Here is a 22033-nt window from a genome sequence, read left to right as displayed (position 1 = left end):
TCGCCAATTCTGGCGACGGGGATAGCATTCCACCCTCCTAGAGGGACACGACATGTGTGTAGCCTTAACCCCGGTTAAAGTTAAACAGAGCCTCAGCTTCACAAAATGGACGCTGCCACCACAGACACAAGTCTGGCCTCCTGCTGCTGACCGAAACTCGGCAGATGGTGGCCTGGACAAAGGGTTTCCTGCCTTGGGAGGTGCGAGCACCACCCCAGACAGGATTTTGTGTATTAGGTAGGACAGGGCTGAAAAGAATCAGACATGCCCGGGGCACACAAGGTGTCCCCGTGCATAGGCCAGTCCAAACCGGTTCTGGGGCCTTCCAGCCCCAGTCCTGGCGCGGAGCTGGACAAAGGAAAGGGGGTGTAACCGCCCCCCTTCCTGGTTCCTCCCAGAGGAGGGACCTAGTAGGTGATCCACCCCCAGTTTGGGAATAAGAGGGGGAGCAGTGCCATTGCACAGCAGATCATCCCGAAATCAACTTAAAACTAAGAAGAAGACTGGACTTCGACATTCTGCTGCACAGAAGACTGAAGAAGAATCTCCCTTGTGGCCAAGGAGTGACCACCCTGTGAACACAGGTACCAACCAGCAACTCGACGTCTGCTTTGCCGCCGCCTCCCGCCGGAGACCGAGCCCAGAGCCCGACAAGAACCAGACTCCCAGACCTCTCAGAGCCCGATCCACAGTCCCTGCGAAGAAGGGACCCGTGGAGGCACCGAGTGACGTGGGACCGGACCTCTTGAAAGACACCCGAAAAGCTGACTGCGCAGCTTCTGAGGCATCCTCGACGTTGTGCTTTGGGGACTGAGAACCCCCACCACCGAGCAGCCCTTGCACCGAAGATCAGCCCTCCAGCATCTCCACGATCTGCGTGGGGCCCTTTTGCATTGTGCCACTCAACGCGCCATCCCGGCCACTAGCCACGCGGCCAGCGGCCATCTTGGCGACGAACCCGAAGATTTAAACAGCAGGTCTGGTTGCTCCAGACCTACCCAAGCTCCTGTGAAAAGGAGTACTCGCTCTGACCTTGCTGGTCCGAGTGAACAGCATCTTTCAACTCCTGCGTGGCTTGCATTTGCCAAGGCCTGTTTGCTCCGATCAGGTCGCCGACACCGCCAACAGCGAGAAGCCTACGTGGGACAGCTCGTGATCGACTCCTGGACGTCCTCGACCCCGGGTATCCACGTGGCTGCAGAAAGAAGCTACCCGACAACGCCTGTTTGCACCCGACATCGCCTGGTTCCACTCTGGTTCCACGGTAGTCACTGGCTAGTGACTTTGAACACTGTCCCCTCTGCTTTCAGGTCTTCAACTCTTCTGATCCACCCTTGGATCCACCGGAACTCTTCTCATCGAGCCGCCTGCAGCATCTTCAGCTCCAAGCACCATCGACCAGCGTGACGAAACCCGACACATCTTCGACCCTGTGCACCCGCTTCCTGTGGGTGAGGTAACTCAGCTCCGCCGGTGCTCCTGCACTGGTACACATCCCAAGGGCCTGTGTTTTAAGTTTCAGCTCCGTAGGTCACTCGGAAGGTTCCTAACTTTCTAACTTTGTGCTTTTTACGCACCATAGACTTTGTATTGAGAAGTGCGTGCACTTTGAACACTGCACCCGAGTCCCGTGGGCCTTTCCCGACTTAGTTAACTCCAGTCTCGAATAGCTCCAGCGATTCCCAAGGCCCTAGGCCTCTTCACTTTCCTTTAGGTATCTCTTATACCACTTATTTAGTATATGGTTTAGGTGGCCCCTAGGGCTCATCCATATTGTGCAACTTTTGTGTATTTTAAACTGTCTTGTGATTTAACGCTTGTGCTTCTGTGCTCATAAAGAGTCCAGGGGATTTTATAGTTAATAAATCAATATATATTTTCAATATATATCTGTGTGGTGTCCCTTTCATTTGGTATTCAAGGGGGTTGTGTATGGTATAACAGCTGGCTTCACATGCCTTTCAGAGTTTAGCCTAAGACTGCTTTGTCCACGTTACCACTAGGATAACTGGTCTACAAGGTTGAATTACAACCATCATCATAAGGGTTGCTTGGCATGGTACAAAGTGATCACTAGAATTAGTGAGCATTATATACCAGGCCAACTTCTCACATTGGTGAGCAGCGGATTGGGATCTGAGCTTGCTGTTGTTTTACCATTACAATCTTTGAGATTATCATTTGAAAGATCATACAGGTACCTGCTAGGTACATATAAAACAAGACTAGTATACATAAGTTCTACTGAACTTAGTTGTTGTAGAGCAAAGGGAGTAGCACACCCTAGCTACAACTACTAGATAGGTTTAGTAGGTAAACACCAGTGTAGGTAGATTGCAACACATCCACCCACACTAGAGCAATGTCTGGAGCAGAGGGGTCCAGTGGACTTACTCCTGTTGAGAGTGACCCTCCAAGGGCACCATCCAAATTTGCTATTTTTTCCTTTAAGGAATTAAGACAGCTTTGTGTCTTAAGGGGTCTGAAGACAGGGCCTTCCCCTACTACAGACCACCTAAGAGAGCTCTTGGACCAGTCTGAGACTCTAAAGCCCTCTAAGGCAAACCCCACAGGGGATGCTGAAGGAGGCCATCCTTCAGAGGATGACACTGTAGACACCCCTACCCCTATCATCCTAGTAGATGAGGAAGCCTCCACCACTGGAGCTCCTCAAGTAGATGTAGAGGAAGAGGAAGAAGAGGAGGAGGTGGAAAGCAGTGAGTCAGATGATGACAGAAATAGTCAGGTGCTGGTCAGTAGACTGAACCAGGCTAACTTAAGTCAACTTGGGAATGAATCAGGTAACAACCCATTCAGACCCCCAGGTGGACTTAACCAGGGCCATAGGAGGAGAAGGCATCACTCAGGTGAATCCAATACCTCCCATGTCTCTAGAGGCTCTCATGGTCACTCCAGAAAGGAGATGACTAGCCCTCAGAGAAGGGAACATGAGGCCAAGATGAGAGAGGCTGAGCTTAGGATCCAGAGGCAAGAGTTAGAGGTTGCCCTGGCTAAGGAGAAACTTGCTAGAGCAAGACAGCCTAGAGAGAGTGGGGTAATAGAACCCACTGGTGGCAGCAATATCCACAAGGATAAAGACAGGTCTTTTGATAATAGAAACCTGAGTAAGATTGTGCCCCCCTACAAAGCTGGGGATGACATCCATAAATGGATTACTGCAATGGAGAGAGCCTGCAGAGTACAGCAGATCCCTCAGGAGCAGTGGGCAGCAATCTTGTGGCTCTCCTTTGAAGGTAGAGGCCGAGACAGACTCCTCACAGTTAGTGATGGGGATTCTAGAAACTACCTGGTCCTGAAGAGTGCTCTGATTGATGGGTTAGGCTTAACCACTGAACAGTACAGGTTAATGTTCAGAGATACCCAGAAGACACAGACTCAGGACTGGTCTGAATTTGTTGAGTGTGCCACTAAGGCTCTGGAGGGATGGTTGCTGGGAAGCAAGGTTACAGACTATGAAGGATTGTACAATTTGCTGATGAGAGAACAAATTTTAAATAATTGTCAGAACCAGCAGTTGCATCAACATTTGGTTGACTCAGATTTGACCTCTCCCCAAGAATTGGGAAAGAGGGCAGATAAATGGGTAAGAACCAGAGTTAAGCAAAAGAACCAGAACCAGAACCAGGGTGGTGACCAGAAGAAAACAGACCAGAAGGGTGGGGAGCAGAAAGCTAAAGACCAGAAGTCTTCAACAGGGCCCCAAACTGAGACAGAGGGTGGGTCCCAAACTTCCAAGAAGAAGAAGAAAGAAGGTCAGAAGAAACCCTGGTGTAAAACTTGTAAGAACACCTCTCACTGGACAAGTGAGTGTAAAAAGGGTGGAGCCCCCAGCACTGCAGCCCCTAAGGCACCTGCACCCACTAGTACAGTTAGCAGTGTTGGTCCTCAAGCCAAGGGTTTAGTGGGAATCACTTTGGGAACTGGAGGAGATTCTGACCTAGTCAGAACTCTTACACAGGCTGTTCTGGTTTGTGAAGGGGACCTAGATTTGGTCCCTGACATAAGTCCCAGTAATCTGGGCAAATACAGACAGACACCTTTGATTAACAACAAAGTGGCTCAAGCTTACAGGGACACATGTGCCAGTGTCACTATGGTGACACCTAACTTTGTGGACCCTGGACAATACATGCCAGGCGATGATTACCTGGTGACCAATGCCAGCAATGTCACTACTACACATAGTGTGGCACTTGTTAACTTTTCCTGGGGAGGGGTAACTGGCCTAAAGAAAGTTGTGGTTAGTGCTGATCTCCCAGTAGAATGTTTGTTGGGCAATGACCTGGAGAACTCTCTATGGTCAGAAGTTGAGTACAGGACTCATGCAGAGATGTTAGGGATATCATCACATGTCCTTGCTGTGACCAGGTCACAGGCCAAAAAGTGCCTCTCTGAACCTCAGGTCTTGGATCCTGGAACAATGGACCAAGTACCTCCCAAGAAGAAGAACAGGAGGGTTAAGGCTGCGCCTTCCCAACTGCCTACAAGTGAGGATCAGGCTTCACAGGAAACTGATCTTGAGACCCCTGAAGGAACTGTCCCTGAAGAACTTGAACCTGATCAGGTTGAGTTTCTGGGGACAGGGGGACCTTCTAGGGCAGACTTGGGGCAGGCTCAGTTAACCTGTCCTTCTCTTGAACCCCTCAGACAGCAGGCTGCTGCTGAGGCTGCTGGGAATGTGCAAGGTGCCCATAAAGTATATTGGGATGATGGACTCCTTTATTCAGAGGCTAGAGACCCCAAGCCTGGTGCTACCAGGAGGTTGGTTATACCTCTGCAATTTAGGGGCTTCCTACTCACCTTGGCCCATGATATTCCTTTAGCAGGACACCTAGGCCAGAACAAGACTTGGGACAGGCTTGTCCCTCACTTTCACTGGCCTCACATGTCTGAAGACACCAAGGAGTTTTGTCGCTCCTGTGAAACCTGCCAAGCCAGTGGTAAAGCAGGTGGAACAACAAAGGCCCCCCTGATACCACTACCTGTGGTGGGGGTTCCCTTTGAGAGAGTGGGGATTGATATTGTTGGTCCAATGGATCCCCCTACAGCATCTGGGCACAGATTCATACTGGTGGTAGTGGATCATGCCACCAGGTACCCAGAGGCAATTCCCCTTAGGACCACAACAGCTCCTGTTGTGGCCAGGGCCTTACTTGGAGTTTTCTCCAGAGTGGGGTTTCCTAAGGAGGTAATATCCGATAGAGGTACCAACTTCATGTCTGGATATTTGACAGCTATGTGGAAGGAATGTGGTGTAAACTACAAGTTCACCACTCCTTATCACCCACAATGCAATGGGCTTGTTGAGAGATTTAACAAGACCCTAAAGGGCATGATTAAAGGATTACCTGAAAAGCTCAGGCGAAGATGGGACATCCTTCTGCCCTGCCTTTTGTTCGCTTACAGAGAGGTCCCTCAAAAGGGGGTTGGCTTCAGCCCCTTTGAATTGTTGTTTGGGCACCCTGTAAGAGGACCCCTGTGTCTTGTGAAGGAAGGATGGGAGTTACCTCTCAAAAAGCCTAAACAGGACATAGTGGACTATGTACTTGGTCTCCGCTCCAGGATGGCAGAGTACATGGAAAAGGCATCCAAAAACCTTGAGGCTAGCCAAGAATTACAGAAAGCTTGGCATGACCAAAAGGCTGTCCTTGTTGAGTTTCAGCCTGGACAGAAGGTATGGGTGTTGGAGCCAGTGGCCCCAGCAGCACTCCAAGACAAATGGTCTGGACCCCATACAATTCTGGAAAAGAAGGGAGAGGTTACCTACTTGGTGGACCTAGGAACTCCCAGGAGCCCCCACAGGGTGCTCCATGTGAACAGATTGAAGGCATATGTCAGCAGGGCAGACATGGGCTTGCTCATGGCTACAGATGAGGGACAGGAGGAAGAGAGTGACCCTCTCCCAGACCTGCTCACTCAGAACCCTGAGGATGGCTCAGTTGATGGTGTGGCCTTAGGTGGCAGCCTCACTGAACATCAGCAACATGACTGCAGACAAGTTCTACAGGCATACAGGCATATGTTCTCATTGACACCCAGTCAGACTAACTGGTGTACACATGTGGTGGACACTGGTGACAGTCTTCCTGTAAAGAGCAAAATTTACAGGCAACCTGACCACGTCAGGGACTGTATAAAGACTGAGGTGCAAAAGATGCTGGAATTAGGTGTCATTGAGCCTTCAGAGAGCCCCTGGGCTAGCCCAGTGGTTCTGGTCCCCAAACCTCACACCAAAGATGGCAAGAGAGAGATGAGGTTCTGTGTGGATTACAGAGGACTCAATGCTGTCACCAGGACAGATGCACACCCTATTCCAAGGGCAGATGAGCTCATTGACAAGTTGGCTTCTGCCAAATATTTGAGCACATTTGACTTGACAGCTGGCTACTGGCAAATCAGGTTAGCTGAGGAGTCTAAAGCCAAGACAGCATTTTCTACCCCTAGTGGGCATTATCAGTTTGTGGTGATGCCCTTTGGTTTGAAAAATGCACCTGCCACCTTCCAAAGGTTGGTGAACCAAGTCCTCACTGGGTTGGATGACTTTTGTGCAGCTTATCTGGACGATATTGCTGTCTTTAGCTCCACCTGGGAGGATCACCTGATCCACCTGAAGGAAGTGCTTGAGGCTCTGCAGAAGGCAGGCCTCACTATCAAGGCAACAAAGTGCCAGATAGGGCAGAGCAAGGTTGTATACCTGGGCCACCTTGTAGGTGGAGGCCAAGTTCAACCACTGGAGAGTAAGATCCAGACCATCAAGGACTGGTCCCCTCCAACTACCCAGACTCAGGTCAGAGCTTTCTTGGGCCTGACTGGGTACTACAGGAAGTTTGTTAAGAACTATGGGTCCATTGTGACTCCTCTTAATGACCTGACATCCAAGAAGATGCCCAAAAAGGTTCAGTGGACAGAAATCTGTCAAAAGGCATTTGATGACCTGAAGAAGGCCATGTGCTCTGCACCTATCCTGAAGAGTCCTGACTACTCAAGAGAGTTCATTGTCCAAACAGATGCTTCTGAGTTGGGAGTGGGAGCAGTGCTTTCACAGCTTAATGTAGATGGCCAGGACCAGCCCATTGCTTTCATTAGCAGAAGGCTGACCCCCAGAGAGAAACGTTGGTCAGCTATAGAGAGGGAGGCCTTTGCTGTGGTGTGGGCCCTGAAGAAGTTGAGACCATACTTATTTGGCACTCACTTCAAGATTCAGACCGACCATAAGCCCCTCCTATGGCTTAATCAGATGAAGGGTGAAAACCCCAAACTACTCAGGTGGTCCATTTCCCTACAGGGGATGGACTTTACAGTGGAGCACCGCCCAGGGACTGACCATGGCAACGCAGATGGTCTCTCCAGGTACTTCCACTTAGAACATGAAGACACAACTGGTCAAGGTTAGTCTAATGTCCCTGCGTTTGGGGGGGGGTTATGTAGGAGAGTAGGGTCTGCTATCCTATGGTCACCCCAAATTTTTGCTTTTTGCTTCACTGGTTTCTGACTTAATGTGGCTGTGGGCCTGCTAATCAGACCCACAGCCTGCTGTTCTCTCTCTAAATTGATGCCAATGCACTTTAGGTGCATTACGAATTGGAACTGGTTCACCTTATGAGCCCCTGTAATAGTGCACCCTAGGTGCCCAGGGCATAGGTGTATCCAAGGCCTACCAGGGGCTGCAGCACGTATTGTGCCACCCCTGGCCTGGCCTCCATCTTTGACACAACTGGCTGATCACTCAGCTGGGGTAAGTCGGTGTAACCACCTCTTACTTAGGTACAGTATGTCTGTGCCTAACCCTAAACTGGACACATATGTTCCTATCAGCCACTCCTATGGAAGGCCTCATCAATCCTGGAGGCAGAGTGCTTGGAAATATGTGAGATGGTGCTCTGGCATGAGCTGAGCCTGTCTGCAGCTGTCGGGAACCACTCCCTAAGCTGTTCCGGGATATTGCCATACCATATACTCTTAAGTGCATTATAATCCTCGCGGTTAAATGCTATCTTTGGTTTGGCTTTATCAAAACATGTCGAGTAAGGTGTCATACGAATTGGAATACTATCCCCTCGCCAATTCTGGCGACGGGGATAGCATTCCACCCTCCTAGAGGGACACGACATGTGTGTAGCCTTAACCCCGGTTAAAGTTAAACAGAGCCTCAGCTTCACAAAATGGACGCTGCCACCACAGACACAAGTCTGGCCTCCTGCTGCTGACCGAAACTCGGCAGATGGTGGCCTGGACAAAGGGTTTCCTGCCTTGGGAGGTGCGAGCACCACCCCAGACAGGATTTTGTGTATTAGGTAGGACAGGGCTGAAAAGAATCAGACATGCCCGGGGCACACAAGGTGTCCCCGTGCATAGGCCAGTCCAAACCGGTTCTGGGGCCTTCCAGCCCCAGTCCTGGCGCGGAGCTGGACAAAGGAAAGGGGGTGTAACCGCCCCCCTTCCTGGTTCCTCCCAGAGGAGGGACCTAGTAGGTGATCCACCCCCAGTTTGGGAATAAGAGGGGGAGCAGTGCCATTGCACAGCAGATCATCCCGAAATCAACTTAAAACTAAGAAGAAGACTGGACTTCGACATTCTGCTGCACAGAAGACTGAAGAAGAATCTCCCTTGTGGCCAAGGAGTGACCACCCTGTGAACACAGGTACCAACCAGCAACTCGACGTCTGCTTTGCCGCCGCCTCCCGCCGGAGACCGAGCCCAGAGCCCGACAAGAACCAGACTCCCAGACCTCTCAGAGCCCAATCCACAGTCCCTGCGAAGAAGGGACCCGTGGAGGCACCGAGTGACGTGGGACCGGACCTCTTGAAAGACACCCGAAAAGCTGACTGCGCAGCTTCTGAGGCATCCTCGACGTTGTGCTTTGGGGACTGAGAACCCCCACCACCGAGCAGCCCTTGCACCGAAGATCAGCCCTCCAGCATCTCCACGATCTGCGTGGGGCCCTTTTGCATTGTGCCACTCAACGCGCCATCCCGGCCACTAGCCACGCGGCCAGCGGCCATCTTGGCGACGAACCCGAAGATTTAAACAGCAGGTCTGGTTGCTCCAGACCTACCCAAGCTCCTGTGAAAAGGAGCACTCGCTCTGACCTTGCTGGTCCGAGTGAACAGCATCTTTCAACTCCTGCGTGGCTTGCATTTGCCAAGGCCTGTTTGCTCCGATCAACCAACTGCTTTGGCTTTCAATTCTGGACTGTTTTTCACTAACTGTGTGCGCATAGATGGACCTTTTCTAAATGTAATGGTAGGTTGCTCAGGAAGTCTAGGGGCTAATACACCATCCATCAATATTATTGGCCAGTTATGCCTGATAATAGATCTGATCTTCCTCTCTTGTCTATTGTATGTGGTGATGAGTCTAGGTTTTGTTATATACATATATTGCAATTACAAAAGCTAGCACACAACCCAGACACACTCTCTTTAAAAATGATAACAATGAGAGAGAATTAGAATCTACAGCTGGGTCAAAAAACATCGATACCCCTAGACTCATTACAACCTTTTGTAATGAAGAACGAAAAATCAGAGCCATTATTAACAAACATTGGCCAATAATGCTGACTGACAGTGTGTTCCGCAACAGGTTAGCAGAGACCCCAACGATTACGTTTAGAAAAGGGAAGTCAATGGGTACTATTTTTGATGAGAACTCCCCTGAGATCTGAAAAGCTGCTACCTGGTTGCAACCAATGAAAGGATTTAGAAAATGTGCAACATGCAGAGCTTGTAAATTTGGCTGCAACATGACACAATATTCCACCCCATTTAGTGAGTCACCAATTCCAATCCAGGGCAACTACAATTGTAAAACTGAATATGCTGTATATGTTCTGATATGCACATGCGGCCTTAACTATATTGGTAGTATAAAGCTGTAGGTGCATGTCAGAATATTGCAGCATATAAGGGCTATTCTCCACAGTGACCCCGTGTACCCAGTGGCTCAGCATTTTAAATGAACTCATGCAAATGATATCAATTGTCTATCCTATTATGTGATCAATGCTATCCCAAAATCTCAAAGGGGTGGTAATAGGGAACGCCAACTTAGACAATTAGAAACCAAGATCATCCTCGAGCTCTATAGCAAGTGGCCTAATGGGTTAAACAACACGGAAGATATGCACACTTTTTTGTAAAGATCTTTTTATTTTGTGCATTGTTGTTTTCCTGTATTCGAATGTCACTATATTCTGAGGGTTATTAGTATAAAAAATAAAGTTTTATCAGGATTCTCTCAGGCAACTGTAGACCAGCGCAACAAAATGATATTGAAATGATTAAATAGGGGCACTGGTTTAGTAACATCTGCCGCCACTAAGAATGACATTTTTCCCAACTTAGACCTGTTTTCATGTATAATGAAGTTGTAAAGCAAGCTATTTTTTTTATAAAATATGTCTTTTGATAGTATTTTTCTTGAGTGGAATTTTACTGTTATCAATATTTTTTAATGTTTGCATTGTAATTATACTAAAATGTGGTCTTTATGTATACATAATGTATCGCACTTTACATTTGCTTTTTTTGCACATCAGGCACTAGTTTGCACATTGGAATATTTTTCAATTCTTTGCTGCTTATCACATATGCACTTTACTCCAATGTTATATACTGGATTCATCTAGGAATAAGCTTTTTTATTAATAATAACAGAGACTCGAAAGTAAGGAAATATACATTTTATGTGGATTTATCAGGTAATATTTATTCAGCTGAATAATATATGTATTTATATATACACAATTGGTATTCGTGAACATGGATTTCACAAATGTGCATATTAAATCCTTGTTTTTACTGACAAGATTGTTTAAACACACGGCATGGTACACCTGTATTTGGCTTTTACACAAAGCTGCCGTTCACAATGAGTCTATTTTTCATTCTTATGATCATGTGACTTGGAGAGGTGAAGGTGGGTGGTTAGGAAACATATAAAAAAATGCAATGGCGAAACACAAAACCACATGTGAACAAGGGCTCCTGTGGCCCGAAACGCGTCGTGCGTTGGTTGTTGCAAGTAATACACATATCTTGCCAGAAGTCCTGCGGGGTCCGAGTCTCCTTCTTCGCCGCCGCTACCGCCGATATGTGGAGGTTGGAAGTAGTGGGAGTTAAAATTTACTGATATATATATATATATATATATATATATATATATATATATATATATATATATATATATATATGGTTGAATTTATTAATGATTACTGGTAGACTCTTACAAGTTTAAGGAATCTGGCAGATAAAGTTTGTGCAGGAGAGAAGCCTTAAAATGTTACCAAACCAAGAGGCGTAATTACCCTTGGTGAGCAGTCCTCCAATGTATTAGAGGTCTTTGTGTCCTCAGAGACATGGTGGCTCAACTGAACACTGTATGGGCAGTTTATATTTTGTTGATCACTTGCCCTGCCTATGCTCCCAGGGCACATGGGAGCTACTAAATAATGGATCACCTGGTCCTTCCACTGCTTTGTTCTGCCATGGTGGCCAGGCCTCGACTATGTCCGTAAAATCTGTGCAGGCTGCATCGCCTTCCCCATGCTCACGAAATGTGAGCTCTAAGACTGCCGCCAATAATGTGAAAGGTATTTTTTTAAATCAGGGCTTTGAGTTTTATATGTTTGTCCTTCTTATTATTCCATGAGAGAGGTTTCATGTACATTTTGGAAATGTTGTAAAGCTATGCTATCCTTATACATACACATTTCTTACGAAAAATACCATCATAGAACTAGAAAATGGCAGTTCAAAAGTGCACCCTTAATATGGTAAGACATTGAAAGGCAGTCACTAAACCTGCTTACACCCCGCTTTATTTCCAGCTTCTTTACTACATCAAGAAGGTGAGGTTGAGAGAAGAAGACACAGAACCATTCTTTGATGAACACGGCAACCCTCCAGCACAGTATGACATTGTAAACTGGCAGAGGGATCCCAAAGGGGCCATCAGGCACATGAATGTGGGCAGCTATGACTCCAGTGCATCTACAAGGAAAACATTTATGATCAATGCCAGCACTGTTCAATGGAACACAAAGAACACACAGGTAAGAGACAGCAAATTTCAGATGAAAACTTGTCACAACTGTTGACTTTATCTTATTTGTTAGCACCCATGTCTGCAGAGTGTAGCATTCTTACCTTACTGTTCTAATAGAATTGTTATTGTACATTCATGTTTCAACGTTCTGTATGTAGGACTTAAGCAGTTATGGTTAGGCATCTGTTGGAGGTGGTTGTTCAAGCTGTCTCTCATTATTAAATTACTTACTACCAACTTCTCTGTCTAACTGGAATACTTCACAGAGCAAGGTGCTACTTTCCCACACCATTATGATATAGTCCCTGACAACATACACACATCAGGATGCTGCTTAGAGCTTAGGGTTGAGGGAGCTCCAAATAATGTCCACATGCAGAGAATGGAAAGGGGCGACCACTCGGTCCCCCCGAACGTATGGCAGAGTGCCTCGATCCCCCCGGGAAGCCATTTTGGGCGGGAGGCGCGTCTCGGCTGGTATGCCCGAAGCGGCGTAGCCGGGGCGCGCTTTTTTCCCGCTCTAGAGTGGGCTGGCCTAGACACTGACGCGGCCGGCCATGCCCTCGGGGCAGGCAGGGGCGGGTTTACGCCCGCCCTGAAGATGGATAAAAAGGGACGCAAGACCAGAAGACATCCTCTTGTTCCTGTGCTCTGAAGCTGCACCTCCTCGCTGCACGTGAGCTCGAGACGGAACGAAGAGCCAATTTTGAGCGTTTTAATCGTTCTTGTTTGTTTTACAGTTACTTTGTTGGAGAATGCCGAAGAAGGTGGGAAAGCGCATGACTACTGACCAGATGCTGCGTGTTCTCATGAAGGAGATGTCCGAGCTAAAGAAGCGGGTGGACAAGAATGAGGAAGGGGGTCCAAAACGTCCTTTGGCGGGAGCAGCCCCGGGAGGGAAAAACAAGAGGCCCAGGAGGGGGGCAGCGGGTGAAGACATCCCGGGTCCAAGTGACCCGCTCGAGGCTCCAACTCCCGTGCCGGAGGAGGGGAATCCGATTCCCGTTGTGGTCACCCCCGTGTCCGAGGATGATATGCCGCCCGAGCTGGCAGCACAATTGGCAGCGTGGTTGGGTAAAGGTAACGAGGGCGCCACGGCTGTCGAGGCGCAGGCGCTGATAAAGCAATTGCGTGAGAAACGGGAAGCAGCCAAGGTGCCCGTGCCGGCTGCAGTAGGGGACAAGACACCAGGGACGATTGCGACCACAGAGGCAGCGTCAGGTGCAGGTAAGCGGCCATTGCCGATCGCGAGGGATGAGTCAACACCCTCTCGGAGAGATAAGTTGGGGCAACATGTTCCTTTGGCAATTAAGGAAAAGATTTGGGCGGGGGAGTATGTGAACATTTTCTCATTGCTTGTTGATCATTATGAGGTAGAGCATGTAAAGAGTCAGAAGGATCTCATGCATCCGAGTGTTTGGCGCGCAAAAATGGCCGCCTTTAAAGTGAATGAGAATATCGGCAATTGGGGCAATGCTTGGGGAATCTTTACATCAATCCTGGGGAAACGTAGACCTGAGTTGCTTTCCGAGTTCCCAATCTATCAGTCACGAATCATGGGGTACTCGACATCGCACCAGGGTAATCATTGGTTCTGTTACGATAATCTGTTCAGAAAGGAAAAGGAGCATAATAAAAGTTTAACCTGGGATTGTTATGATTCCTTGACTTGGGATAAAATGAAGGAGTCAGGAATGTTGAAAATGCCGTTGGTGGGAAGTAATGTTGGCGAATCCTCCCGGCAATATGCGGGGACGCCCTTTCGATCAGGTACGGGTGCCGACGATTACTCGAAACCTGCCGGCAATACCGGAAAAAGGGGTTTCTGCTTTAATTTCAACAGAGGTAAATGTACTAGACCCCAGGGATCATGTAAATTCAAACATGAATGTAGTGGTTGTGGGTCGTCCCATCCTGAGTCCTCGTGCAGAGCCAGAACGGGTGATAATGGGGGGAGAGGAGGTGCCAAACAGGTCTAATATAGTCCGAGGGGCGCCTTTACCTACCCCGATTGATACCCTGGCGATGATTCCCTGGCTCAGTGAATACCCGGATCGTACTTCTGCTGGGGTGCTGCGGAACGGTTTTTCGTATGGTTTCCGCATCCCGGTAGGGGACTTTCAGGGTGTGGAAAAGTGTAAAAATCAACTTTCCGTCCTGCAGCATACGACCGTAGTACAGGATAAGATCCGGAAAGAAGTGACTCGAGGTCGGGTCGCCGGCCCGTTTAGTGTACCCCCGGTCCAGAATTTTGTTTGTTCTCCCTTAGGGGTAGTCCCCAAGAAAGACCCCGGTGAGTTCCGACTGATTCATAATTTATCAGCTCCACGAGGTCTTTCCGTAAATGATGCAATCGATCCAGAAGTGTGTTCGGTGCGGTACGCATCCTTCGATGAGGCCGTAGCCATTTTGAATCGCCTGGGGCCCGGGGCGCTGATGGCGAAGTCAGATATCGAGTCAGCGTTCCGATTGCTCCCGGTACACCCAGACGACCAGCGTCTCCTAGGATTCATGTTTCAGGGTTGTTATTACATGGATAGGTGTATGCCAATGGGGTGCTCTATATCCTGTGCTTATTTCGAGAAATTCAGTAGTTTTCTACAATGGGTCTTCACAAAGAAAACAGGTTTCCAAGACGTAATGCACTACCTTGATGATTTTCTGTTTCTTGGGGCAGCCGGGGATCTTGAATGTGGCCGGGCCTTGGCCGAATTTTGTGTGTTAATGAAACAGTTTGGTGTGCCATTGGCGCCGGGTAAAACAGTGGGTCCTACGACTTGCCTCGAGTTTCTGGGGATCGAGTTGGACTCCATTGAAGGGTGTTTCCGTTTGCCAGCTGAGAAAGTGTTGAAGTTCAGGGCTGCGCTGCAAGTGTGTATAAATGCATCAAAAGTTACGCTGCAACAATTACAGCAGTTGGTGGGACAGTTGAATTTTGCCCTGAGGGTAATACCAATGGCCCGCCCCTTTTCCCGTTCAATTGCCCAAGCGATGGTCGGCCTTAAAGAGTGCCATCATCGCACGAGACTATCGGCCGAGATCCGCCAGGACATGCGTATTTGGTTAGCATTTCTGGCGGACTTCAATGGTAGAATCGTCTGGAATGAACCAGCCGTGTCTTCTGAAGAGCTGGGGCTATGGACAGACTCGGCAGGAAGCATAGGTTTTGGCGCCATCTTCGGCACGAAATGGTCGGCACAAAGATGGCCGACATGGTGGCATGAGAATGGTCTGACGAGTAATATTGCTTTCCTGGAACTGTTTCCCATCTTGGTGGCCTTGAGAACATGGCCCGATGGGTTCAAAGATCACTCGGTCATATTTTGGTCTGACAATATGACCGTGGTCGAGTGCATCAATAGTCAGGCAGCACGTTGTAAACTGATTTTAAGACTGCTTAAGGAAATTGTTTTACTATGTATGCAATTGAACGTGCTATTCAGAGCAAAGCATGTTCCAGGGGTGATGAATCAGGCGGCTGACGCACTGTCTCGTTTTCAAATGCAGGCTTTTTCGGGTTTCCTCCCCTCAGCGGACCCAGAGCCGGCACCCTTTCCCGAAGCTCTCTGGTCTCTCGGTGCCCCGAACTTCGTCACCTCGTGGGAGAGAGTCTAGCACCAAGGACGAGGAAGGCATACGAAGGGGCGTTTCGGGCCTATTTAGCCTTTTTGGGGAGTGATAGAGAGCGACTTTGGGGTCACGAGGAATGGGTAGTGAATTTCCTGATGTCCTTACGTAGGGCTGGGAAATCGGTGGCTACGGCCCAGAGGCATCGTGCTGCCATTTCCTTTGTTGCCAGAGCACACGCTATCCAGGACCCAACAGCGTCTTTCGTCGTACAGAAAGCGCTGCGTGGGTGGCAACGCCTTGAGGGTCGCAGAGTAGATGAAAGGCGCCCGATAGGTTTGGATAGATTGTCCCAGTTGTTGGCCACACTCCCGGCCACATGTTCATCTCAGTTTGAGGCGGTGCTGTTCCGAGCCGCTTTTACGCTAGCATTTCACGGAGCAATGCGGGTAAGCGAACTAGTTGCAAGGAACAAACTGGATGTGGCAGGGGGTTTGTGCCAGGAACACGTTCAGATCAGGGGAGAAACAATGACTGTCTCCTTTGTAAAGTCCAAGACTGATCAAGATGGGATGGGTGACTGCGTCATCATACGCAGGATTCCTGGGTCCTCCATATGTCCGGTAAAGTGTTTAGAGGATTACCTAGCACGAAGGGTGGCATCATGGGGGGGGACTTTGTTAAGACACGCTGACGCCACCCCACTGACGAAATTTCAGTTTCAGCGGGTGCTTGCGATGTCAATTGCCGCTGCGGGCTTGAACCCGGGCGAATTTGGGACCCATTCCTTTCGGATAGGGGCTGCTACGGAAGCTACAGCCAGGGGTCTGAATGTTCAGCAAGTGAAACGAGTTGGGCGTTGGTCCTCCAATTGTTATAAAAGATACGTGCGGTTGCACATGTTGTGAAGCTGTAATAATGTACTCACGCTTCTTGTTTTTGTTTGGTTTTCAGTTACGCAAGCCTACGAGGCGGGGCGGACTATGCAGTCGACCCTACACCGGGCCAGCGGTCAGACATCACCGGCTGTGAAAAAGGAGGTGTGGGTCGTGGGCCACTCATACGTGAGGCGTGCCGCTGACGTATTCAAAGCAGGTGACATGATTCACGTAGCTGGGGAATACGGGTACAGGATGTCCTTCTACTGAAGGGGCGGTCTCTGTATTGACCAGTTTCAAACATTTTTCGAGGGTTTGTTAGGGCGGACAAGGTCACCGCCGTCTATAGTTATAGTGCATGTTGGGGGCAATGATTTGGTCACCATCGGTAGACGACTACTCCTGGAGGCAATGCTTTCCACTGTAAGTTGGTTGGCGAGGAGAGTTCCGGGGTGCACGATTGCATGGTCCCATTTGATTCCACGAAAGGTGTGGCGGGGGGCTATCTCTATTCCTGCTTTGAACCATTCTGTTAGAAAGCTTAACAATAAAGTGAGTAGGTTGTTCCGTTCCAGGACATTGCATTCTATTTCTCATAGCTGCATTAATGATGACAGTATGTATTTGGGGGATGGTGTGCATTTGTCTTGGGTGGGGAATGAGTTACTCTTAGGAGACTTCTTAGCATGGTTAAAATCGTTGAAACATGACCTTTAGGTAGGAGTTTTGTGGGGGGTCCGGATAGCCGGTCAACTATCCGGCCTGTGGCGGTAAGGTCATGATCGGTGAGCACTAATTGGAAGATCCCTATGAGTGGGCGTCACCCAACACGGATGGGAGCGCTCGGGGGAGGTGGCCTTTGGCCCCTCAACGGGGAGGCGGTCCCTTCTAAGGATGGGTCGCCGAAAGAAGAGGAAAGGCGGTCAAGGCCCCTTCCTGTGTAGGAGGGGTTACAGCCCCCTCCTGGGGAATTTCCCGGGGCCAGTGACATCTGCGACGGCAGATGCGGTAAGTTGTGTGGGGTTGGGGGAGGTCTACGATACCTTCTAGATACCTCACACGAGTCTTCGAACGACCTTTAACTGGCGTCGAGTTGATAAGTGCCCCCGTCAAGTCAAGGGAAATTGGTAGTAGTTGCACTTGAGTACGCCTCAGTGCTGTCGCCCCTCCCAAGTGGGGGGGGTATGTCTGGTTAGGGATCTTGACACCGGTTACGACCTTGCCGTTGGCCCTTAAACGTTAGGATGTACAATTTCAATATTTCGAGTAAATGTTTTGTAGGATGTTGGTTCGGCTAGGAGAACCTCTGTATTAGAGAATCTGTTAAGGTTAGCCAAACATCGCAATGTGGTATGAAATTGTACATTAATGTTTAAATGTTTTAATTTTTGTTTTAATAAATACGGCCGGGAGGGTCACTCCCTCCCACTTCCAAAAACTTCAAGAACTGTTTCCGGTTTCCCTCCTTTGGGGATTGTGTTGAGAGGGGGTGGCGGGTATCTCAGCCATATGGAAAGGGGCGACCACTCGGTCCCCCCGAACGTATGGCAGAGTGCCTCGATCCCCCCGGGAAGCCATTTTGGGCGGGAGGCCCGTCTCGGCTGGTATGCCCGAAGCGGCGTAGCCGGGGCGCGCTTTTTTCCCGCCCTAGAGTGGGCTGGCCTAGACACTGACGCGGCCGGCCACGCCCTCGGGGCAGGCAGGGGCGGGTTTACGCCCGCCCTGAAGATGGATAAAAAGGGACGCAAGACCAGAAGACATCCTCTTGTTCCTGTGCTCTGAAGCTGCACCTCCTCGCTGCACGTGAGCTCGAGACGGAACGAAGAGCCAATTTTGACCCACCCACCAGCCCCTGAGGACAGCCAGTTGTTTTAATAAAATTGATCAATTATTCTATTTCGTTTACAGGTTGTTTTAGTGTTGTGTTGATGTCGAATGTGTAATAAAGGTTGGTCTAATTTTACAAGTTTGTGATTAAAGAACTTCGGATTTAAGGTCCATTTATAAACAGGCTTTTTCGGTCATAGTGGCCAATGTAGTTTCGTTTAGTTAGCATTTGTCGTATTTATTTTGGTCGGGCGGTAAGGTCATGATCGGTGAGCACTAATTGGAAGATCCCTATGAGTGGGCGTCACCCAACACGGATGGGAGCGCTCGGGGGAGGTGGCCTTTGGCTCCTCAACGGGGAGGCGGTCCCTTCTAAGGATGGGTCGCCGAAAGAAGAGGAAAGGCGGTCAAGGCCCCTTCCTGTGTAGGAGGGGTTACAGCCCCCTCCTGGGGAATTTCCCGGGGCCAGTGACATCTGCGACGGCAGATGCGGTAAGTTGTGTGGGGTTGGGGGGAGGTCTACGATACCTTCTAGATACCTCACACGAGTCTTCGAACGACCTTTAACTGGCGTCGAGTTGATAAGTGCCCCCGTCAAGTCAAGGGAAATTGGTAGTAGTTGCACTTGAGTACGCCTCAGTGCTGTCGCCCCTCCCAAGTGGGGGGGGTATGTCTGGTTAGGGATCTTGACACCGGTTACGACCTTGCCGTTGGCCCTTAAACGTTAGGATGTACAATTTCAATATTTCGAGTAAATGTTTTGTAGGATGTTGGTTCGGCTAGGAGAACCTCTGTATTAGAGAATCTGTTAAGGTTAGCCAAACATCGCAATGTGGTATGAAATTGTACATTAATGTTTAAATGTTTTAATTTTTGTTTTAATAAATACGGCTGGGAGGGTCACTCCCTCCCACTTCCAAAAACTTCAAGAACTGTTTCCGGTTTCCCTCCTTTGGGGATTGTGTTGAGAGGGGGTGGGGGGTATCTCAGCCATATACACTTTGCAGCTCATCCCCTGGACCGTTCATAAAGTGCACTCCAGCAAGGGAAAGCATGATTACTGGTGTATGTTGGCCATGCAGTTAAGTCTGTAATACCAGCATATCTGATGTGCATACAAATAGACAACAAGTGGGTATATTTGGGTGCCTTTTTCATTTTAGATAATATAACCTACTTGATCAGACTAAGGATGCATTAATGGAAAAAGGTAACATTAAAATTTGTGCGAGAGAACTTATTCAGATCTTATACTGGAGGGCACTAGTGAGTCTTAGCAATCAGATTTGTCCTTCTGCTTTACTCAAAAAAGTCCCACCAACCAAACATTCCTATGAGGTTAAAATGAGCCCCATCCAACCTCTGAAGCATATGCAAGAGGACAAAAAGAAATATGTTCAAATGTCCTACTCATATAAATGTTGGCATCCTATAGAAGTTTTGAGCGGGGCTCAAGCAAAAGACTGATCAGTTGTGCAACAGAGATTTTGTTGAGAGTCAACTATGGGGAATGTATTACCAATAAATGCTTTGTTAATGCAAGTACATTTCAATCAGTTAAGCAACACACTTTGAAAATGCAATGTGGCATACTACTTGGCTAGTTATCTGTTTTTTTAAAAAGATTCTACTACACAAAATGTGACATGGTCACCGGAAAGTCATTCTTCGACTCAGGGAACACAGTCAGCCTTTTGGATAAGTTTTGCCTCAGAATGCTCTGATCTGCCTACATTTACCATCAACCTCACAGTCTGTGATAATAAGATATAGAGAGAGAATTCACCCTTGTTTTAAATCGCCATCTTATTGGAATAATGTCTATCCCTTGATTGAGAAAGCCTAAGACGCAAAGAATTAACCATGATAAATGTCACTCTCAGTAACTAATGTTTTCAAACCCAAATTAACTTTGTAAGATAGTCATGCTAGGCATCAACTGTGACAATTTCCTTCACTCATCTGACAGTATCAACATCATTGTCTCCTTCCGTAATAGGCCATCAACCAGCACAATCTACAATGCATTTTCCTCATTATGAGAAGAGAAAAAAGTATATTCTTCAGTTTAATACCAAAAACCAACATTCTGCCTGCATACTCATCCTTGTGTAGCTTTGCTATATTATTTTGTAGAAACTCGTTTTCAAGCAGATCTCTGGTTTGCGCAATGCCAGTATTTGTCGCTGCTTCAGCCAATCATATTCATTATGGTTAAACATTGCCCTGTTTTCTCCTTCTAGGTACCGGTCTCTGTGTGCTCTCCCAGCTGTTCAAAAGGATTCCGAAAAGCAATCAAACCTGGATGGCCAATTTGTTGTTTTCAATGCTTTCAATGCAGATTAGGGGAGATATCAAACCAAACAGGTAGGACGCCCAGCACTAGAGTGACCTTCAGTTAAAATCTTATATTTGTAAAGGAAATAACTTTTATATACTTCTCCATGTTTCCTTGTCTAGATTCCAGTGAATGCTTTAAATGCCCCTGGGATCAGTGGTCCAATGAGGACAGAGATCGGTGCATTCCAAAGAACACAGACTTTCTTTCGTATGAGGAAACCTTTGGAGCTATTTTGGCAGCATGCAGCATTTTCTCTTCAGTGATTCCTGTTATCATTATGGCACTCTTTTTTTACTACAGAAACACGCCCATTGTGAAAGCAAACAATACTAACCTCAGCTTCCTACTGCTAATTTCCCTCACCTTGTGTTTTTTCTGCCCACTGACTTTCATTGGTTACCCCACAGAAAAGAAATGCCTCCTGAGGCAGGCGGCCTTTGGCATTACTTTTGCACTTTGTATCTCTTGCATTTTGGCCAAAACATTCATGGTGGTCATTGCCTTTAAAGCCACCAAACCAAACAGTAACTTAAGAAGATGGGTTGGCCCTCAACTGTCATATACGATCATCATTGTTGGTACTCTCATTCAGGCAGTTGTCTGTGCCTTTTGGTTGGTTTTTGCTCCCCCTTTCTCAGAATATAACATTTACATTCATCCTGGGTTGATAATAGTTGAGTGCAATGAAGGATCTCCCATAGCTTTCTGGTGCATGCTGGGATATCTTGGTTTTCTAGCCACTATCAGTTTCATTGTGGCCTTCTTGGCTAGAAAGCTGCCAGACAGCTTCAATGAAGCCAAATTCATCACCTTCAGCATGCTCGCATTCCTCTGCGTATGGCTTTCATTTATTCCAGCCTATCTCAGCACTAGAGGCAAATACATGGTAGCAATGGAGATTTTTGCAATCTTATCGTCTAGCTTATCCTTGGTTTCCTGCTTATTTTTCCCCAAATGCTTCATCATCTTGTTTAGATCTGAGATAAATACAAAGGAATATCTGATGGGGCGGGATGCAGGCCAGAGTGCGAATGTGAAAAGGATGTAAAGCAATAAGCTTCAATATTGACAATTGATTATTCCTGATGAAGGTAAATCGGTTTAAGTCATGATTGATCTAGGAACAATGACGTGCATAAATAATACAATTGTGGCCTGGGAAGGTTGTTTGGAAGATTAAGAAGTTAAGCAGAGACACTGGTCCTCATCTATGTTTCAGACGTAGCCCCCTCTGTAGCCAGCTGGAAGAGTTTGGCTCTTGACTTCACAACATGTCCTCGTTAGCCCAGACACACTTGAACTGACCCAGTAGCCAAAATAAAGACCACTTCAATGACATTGATAGCACGGA

At 48.0% G+C, this 22033-nt stretch overlaps 1 protein-coding gene across 1 annotated transcript in view; it reads left to right on the top strand.

Moving 5' to 3' along the window:
• The window catches only part of LOC147678576 (vomeronasal type-2 receptor 26-like), an 87466-nt gene extending 65736 nt beyond the window's left edge, over nt 1-21730 (top strand). Inside the window, exons 3-5 of the mRNA XM_086945704.1 lie at nt 11852-12076; nt 20585-20708; nt 20802-21730. Coding sequence (XP_086801830.1) covers nt 11852-12076; nt 20585-20708; nt 20802-21730 — 1278 coding nt within the window. The remainder of the gene's footprint in view (nt 1-11851; nt 12077-20584; nt 20709-20801) is intronic.
• Nucleotides 21731-22033: the final 303 nt, after the last annotated feature.

This window comes from Lissotriton vulgaris, chromosome 12 (assembly GCF_964263255.1).
Source record: "Lissotriton vulgaris chromosome 12, aLisVul1.2, whole genome shotgun sequence".
NCBI lineage: Eukaryota > Metazoa > Chordata > Amphibia > Caudata > Salamandridae > Lissotriton > Lissotriton vulgaris.
This window is presented reverse-complemented; position numbering and strand designations above follow the sequence as displayed.